This window comes from Galeopterus variegatus, unplaced genomic scaffold (genome assembly GCF_000696425.1).
Source record: "Galeopterus variegatus unplaced genomic scaffold, G_variegatus-3.0.2 Scaffold4525, whole genome shotgun sequence".
In the NCBI taxonomy this organism is placed as follows: domain Eukaryota; kingdom Metazoa; phylum Chordata; class Mammalia; order Dermoptera; family Cynocephalidae; genus Galeopterus; species Galeopterus variegatus.
The window spans coordinates 134,171-140,379 of NW_007730636.1; the positions used below are offsets into that span (position 1 = coordinate 134,171).

The 6,209-nt window shown below is 43.4% G+C and overlaps 1 protein-coding gene across 1 annotated transcript in view; it reads left to right on the forward strand.

Annotated features, from left to right (window-relative positions):
• The window catches only part of ERN1 (endoplasmic reticulum to nucleus signaling 1), an 84,706-nt gene that overhangs the window by 52,372 nt on the left and 26,125 nt on the right, over positions 1-6,209 (forward strand). Inside the window, exons 7-9 of the mRNA XM_008587754.1 lie at positions 1,580-1,652; positions 3,560-3,682; positions 5,608-5,709. Coding sequence (XP_008585976.1) covers positions 1,580-1,652; positions 3,560-3,682; positions 5,608-5,709 — 298 coding nt within the window. The remainder of the gene's footprint in view (positions 1-1,579; positions 1,653-3,559; positions 3,683-5,607; positions 5,710-6,209) is intronic.

Here is a 6,209-nt window from a genome sequence, read left to right on the forward strand (position 1 = left end):
AGGGGCAACACCGAGGGTTGCGATCCCGTAGCCGGTCCCGGTCCGGTACGGGCACAACACTGAGGGTTGCAATCCGTTGCCGGTCACGAAAAAAGACAAAAAGGAAAAAAAAAAAATTATGTTATGAAGACCTGTGACTGAAACAGATGGGAGAAGGGCAAACCTTTATAGAGCCAGGTGTACTTCACCTTCAGTGATTCTCTCCACATCAGTGCAGACTCCATTCTTAAACACTTCATTTGCCATAAACTGTTGAGTGATTTGTAGAAGTCATCTCTTCTGAACCTCTCAGCAGCCCCACAGGTGTAATCCTCCTTTCAGAGGTGTGGAGACTGAGCCTGGAGAAGTGCACGCCGAAGCTCTCAGTGTTGGAGTTGGGACTTAAAGAGGTCTGATTTCCAAAGGATGCTCTTAACCAGTATCTTGTGCTCCTTCCTGTGTTGTGGTTTAGCAGCTCCAGAAATGATGTGGTTCCCAGCTTGGGCCTTGAATCGGGACACCTGTAGCAGTGCTCAGCAGAGACTGCAGAACTGCAGACTGGAAGACTTGCACTGACCTTCTGATTCTCAGAAACATCTGGCAAAACCCCCGTCATTACAGCCTCTCTGTGGCATTTTTCCCTTTCAAGGCTTAAGTGTTACAATGATGGGAAAATCAAAATTACTGATTAGTATTTAAAGTTATGTTTATTAAAGCTAAAGAGAAATCCTTTCGTTTTTAGAGAAAAAGGTGACAAAGTGGAGTTTCTTATAAAGAAGGTATCTGTAGAACAGTTTCAAGAACACAGAATGTTCCAAAAATAAAGTCTACTGAAACGAACATCAGCCAGAAGAACTCATCAGATGTCAGTTGTAAACTCAGAAGAATCAGTTTTATGATGAAATGCAGTTGAAACACTTGGATTCTTATGAGTATCTTTTCCTGGCACCTACCATAACTTCCCTTTTATAACCAGAAGTCTCAGATTTTCTTCTGTTTTTCAGTAGAGGATTATTTACTGAAGAAAACATCGAAACTTCTTTTTCCACCTCAAATCTTTTTATTGTGCATGTAATGATGATGACTCCTTTCCCTCGAAGCTCAAGCTTGGTGCCCAGGTGGCCTTTCTTCAGCATTAATCTTATGGCTCCTGCCTACTGTAAAAAGCACTGTCATTCTACTTGTTAGCCATATCTGGGTCACTTTTCCAAGACAGTAGAAAATTTTCTCCCATCCTTAGAATTTCAATGAATGTGTAACTCTCCACATTTGTTAAATCTTTCCAGAAAAGGTTTGTGTCGCCCCCAGGAAGTGCTGTGGACGGGAGACGTTGGGTCAGTGGCGGGGGGTGGGGGGTCTCCCCATTGTGGCCTCAAGTAAAGGAGTTAATGTTTACAGAGCTCAAGGACCTGGGAGCCCAGAGCTTGCAGGAAGTGGACATGGGAGCCTCTTCTCCTTGGAATTAGGAAAATTCCCATCTGCTAAGTGCTTCTCTCTTTCTAGCAGAATTGGGTAACAGAGGCAGGCTGCCCAGTAAAATTGTAATAATTGCACAAGACTTGATTGACTTACTTTTTCTTTTTCTTTTTTCTTTTTTTAGAAACTTCCCTTTACTATCCCAGAGTTGGTACAGGCATCCCCTTGCCGAAGTTCAGATGGAATTCTGTACATGGGTAGGAGTTTCAACACCTAAACTTGTAACTTTTCGACAATGAGTCTCAGAATCTGGCAGTCGAGAGAGGAGTGGTGCTACCTTCTTGCTAACCCTTCTGGGAAAGACCTTTCCTGCCAAGGCTGTGCTGCGGGTGCTGTTCGTGCCAGGATCAGCTGACCAATTAAGAAAGGGTTCCCCCCACTTGGGTGAAGAAATGACACCATTAATATGGTTACTCATTTACCAAGCTTTTAGCTGTTGTGTTGACCTACTCCTGCTATTTCAAGATTGCAACACACCCAGCACTAACTGTATGAAATTTGAAGTAAATATGTTAGTCTGAGCCAAAAAGAGGAAGCGTAAAAAGCACTGTCATTCTACTTGTTAGCCATCTCTGGGTCACTTTTCCAAGACAGTAGAAAATTTTCTCCCATCCTTAGAATTTCAAAGAATGTGTAACTCTCCACATTTGTTAAATCTTTCCAGAAAAGGTTTGTGTCGCCCCCAGGAATATCAGAATATCCGATAGAAACAGCACTTAGCAGCTTGCCTAGATAAGCTGCCTTCATATCTATGGGGTCACAGCTTTCAAAGCATCAGATCACCTGCTTTTCTTTTACTGTTGCTGCCAAAATGTCAATAAAAAATGCATTTGTAACACAAAGTACAGCTGTATTTATCTTGAAATCATAGCACTAATAAAAGCTTGTATTTATGCAGCAGCTTTCTTTTTGAGGAACTGGAAATGCTTCTTGCCTATTCATACCTTGGGAGCTTTATGTGTATTGCTGGGTGTCAAGTGCAGGCCAGATCTTAAGTGTTTTCTGGGAATTTGCATCCTTCCACACCTTCAGAGTGAGGAACCCCCAGCCTAGGGATTCAGAAGAAGTAATCAGCACAGGCTCTTTCTCCTCCAGGCCCATCCATCCATCAGCTTTTGCTGGTGGTTCCTTACTTCTGGTCTGCTTAGGGTATTGTTTCCATCGTCTTCGTGTGGTGCCCCCTTAAGTGAGTTCATTAAGCATGGGTAAGAGCATGGTAGTTGCCCAATACATCCATTAAAGAAGTGGCTGGGTTGTGCAGACTCTAATGGGCCTTGAAGTAACCAGATGTATGTCATGCCAGATGAAAGGGATCATGGTTACAGCCATGTGGTGACATTTTCTCTCTATCGTCAGATCTTTTTCATAGTAATATTTTATCATTGAGAACAGAATTATCATCCATGGACAAGTTGCGCACTTGTGGAATAAGCTTGTATACTACGTCTATTAGTACTAAGTGTAGCTTAGCAAATCCTAATGTCCCGTGACCTTCCCCTGTATCTCAATATTCTGTTTCAAAGAGTCCCTGGAAATAGGGAACTCTTCTAATAAGTTCAGAACATACAAATGACCAGAGGTCACACCTTACAAAACAGAGAAATACACGTATCACAGTGGGTATGTTGACCTTCAGATCATGCGTGGGACCCAAGTGGCTCACCATCACCAGGATGCTCTGGTGTGTAAACCATAGACACATGCACTTTGAGTTTTCCTAATGGTGTGGTTTGCCTGTTATGTCCACCCGTTCATATCTTTTAATCAGCTGACTGAGGCAAGGGGTTTGGCCACTGATCAAAGCAATAAAATCTAACTTAAAAGTTTGGAGAACTTTTTACTATACTGAGGTTATAAGGTTTGGAGAAATTTTAATAACATGATTAGATTATTATCATATGACCCAGTGGCCCAAGAAGTTTTATTATCTTCACATTACCATCTACACTGTCACCTTCAGAGCATCATAGAAATGTCTTCAACATCCTAAGAATTTCAGACCTGTCTCTCAGCACAGAGAACATCTTGGGCTGTTAGCTTGACAGCGATGTTTTTTTCCATATAGGATTGGTGTAAATGACAGTGTATTCTTGTGACCGTTCAGGTAAAAAGCAGGACATTTGGTATGTTATCGACCTCCTGACCGGGGAGAAGCAGCAGACTTTGTCATCAGCCTTTGCAGACAGTCTCTGCCCATCAACCTCTCTTCTGTATCTTGGGCGAACAGGTAAGAAATGAACCTTTGTTGTCTACAACCTGCCTGTTTCCAGAAAGGAATTGAAGAATCTCCCCGACTAGTTTCTGCCTCCTGGCTTCATTCTCTAGGAGGTGGCCAGAGCTGCTTTCCAAACACAGGTCTAATCCATCATTCCCCTTTATAAGACCCTTCAATGGCCCCCCGTTGCCCAAGGGACATAGTCCAAACTGCACCACGGCCCACAAAGCCTCTGTGAAGCAGCTGCCACCTCTCTCACCTCATCCCTCCCTACATCCCCCTCATTTAATGTTTTCCAATCCGGATGAACTACCTGCAGTTCCCAGAATAGCAGTGCTGTTTTTAAAGACTCATAGTGGTGTGTCTCTGTCCACAGGTATGCCTGTTTTTGCCTATCTGGCAAATGTCCTCTCTTTTTTCACAGCTCTGCTCAAAAGTTCCCTTCCCTGTGAAGCCTCTTCCCTAGCCTCACAGCTCCCACCCTGTCCAGGTTTTCAGCTTCCCCTACTCTGGGGGCAGAGAATATTCCTTCATTAGGGCCCAGTTTTGCCCTCTGAGATTGGATCCTTAATATACTGTTCCCAGTAGTTCTTGGTTCTGCCCTCTGAGAAGCCCTTTCTTTCCCATAAGAAATGGCTAGTTTTGTAGCTTTCTCAGTCTGTTCCATGTCCGTTGAAAGTTGGGGATCAAGAAGCCATTTCTTTCATCATGACTGTCTCTGATCCTTTTAGTTCATGTTGATATCACTCCTTTAAAAACTTTGTGGGTTTCCCATGTGGCAGATTACAGTCTACTTCATTAAATAAGAGCCATACCCACAAATCACTCTGCTTTGGAATGTGAGAGTGCTATGGAACAACTCTCTTATGATTCTTAGAACCCCTCTTATCTAGCAAAGGGTCTATGATGCATCACCTTAAATCTTTCTGAGGTCTCAGAGAGGTGTCTTACAACCTCACCCTTGATTTGATCTTGACCCTGAGGCCATTTTTTACATTGAGAATTTTCCAGCTGCAGAGTCAGTCCTGGACCATTTATATTTCATCTGTATTTTGCTTGAAAACTGAATGGCTTCTTCTTTAGCTCGTTTGTCTTGCAGCATATCATACGAAGCTAAGAGAAACCATTTGACATTTTCTGCCTCCTGCCTGGAAAACTTAGCCAGATCCTCGAGTCCATTAGGTATTTTTTCTGTCTTCCAGTCACTCCAAGCAGTAGTCTCACTGATTGTGTCGCCACTACAGAAGCTCATAAGCTGGGTTGCCCCTTTTCAGCTTTCAGTAGCAGTTCCTCATTGCTGTTTCAAGTCTCCACCAACAGTCTTGTCATCCTTCCAGCCTCCACCAGCTGGTCCCAAAGTCAGTGCCACATGTTTTAGGTTTTTGTGATGGCACCATTACACTTCTAGGTACCGATTTCTAGTATCAGCTGTCTATTGCTATATAATAAACTGCCCTAAAACTTAGTGGCTAAAAATGACAACTATTATATCGTTCTCCATTCTGTGAGTTGTGAGTTCGAGGGCACAGTGGGGGTGGCTTGTCTCTGCTCTACATGCTGTTGGCTGGGTTCATTCACGTGTCTGAGATTCCAGTTCCCTTACATATATATGGCTTTTCTCTCTCCACTTGTATAGCCTGGACTTTTGGACATGCAATTTAGGGAGGATTTGTTTGTTGTAATTAGATAAGGTCAACAATTCTGTAGGCATCATCACACCCCTCCTTGGTAATGGACTGGTCTGTGTTTTCCAGAATACACCATCGTGTCTGAGATTCCAGTTCCCTTACATATGGCTTTTCTCTCTCCACTTGTATAGCCTGGACTTTTGGACATGCAATTTAGGGAGGATTTGTTTGTTGTAATTAGATAAGGTCAACAATTCAGTAGGCATCATCACACCCCTCCTTGGTAATGGACTGGTCTGTGTTTTCCAGAATACACCATCACTATGTATGACACCAAAACCCGAGAGCTCCGGTGGAACGCCACCTACTTTGACTACGCAGCCTCACTGCCTGAGGACGACATGGACTACAGTAAGTGCTCCTAGCTGGGCTTCTCAGTACCTATGTGGAATCAATCCAGAAAGTTGGATTTTTTTTAAAGACACCTTTTGTCATCAGATTCTGGACTTTCCATGAGTTCATAGTAAGTACTCAGGTCAAAGTGGCAAGGGCGTAGGTGAGAAGTCTGAACAGGAACCGAAGTAAAACGGCAGTGAGTTTAGCCAGAGACAGGGGAGGGCACACCTTGTTGAGTCCCTGTGTGTCACAGAAGGAATTTACTCCAAGCCCATGGAAAGTAGAATTAAGAATTATCATGACGGGGCCGGCCCGTGGCTCACTCGGGAGAGTGTGGTGCTGACAGCACCAAGGCCACGGGTTCGGGTCCCATATAGGGATGGCCGGTTTGCTCAGTTGGGGGAGCATGGTGCTGACAACACCAAGTCAAGGGTTAAGATCCCCTTACCGGTCATCTTTAAAAAAAAAAAAAAATTAAAAATTAAAAAAATAAAATAAATTAAAAAAAAAAAAAA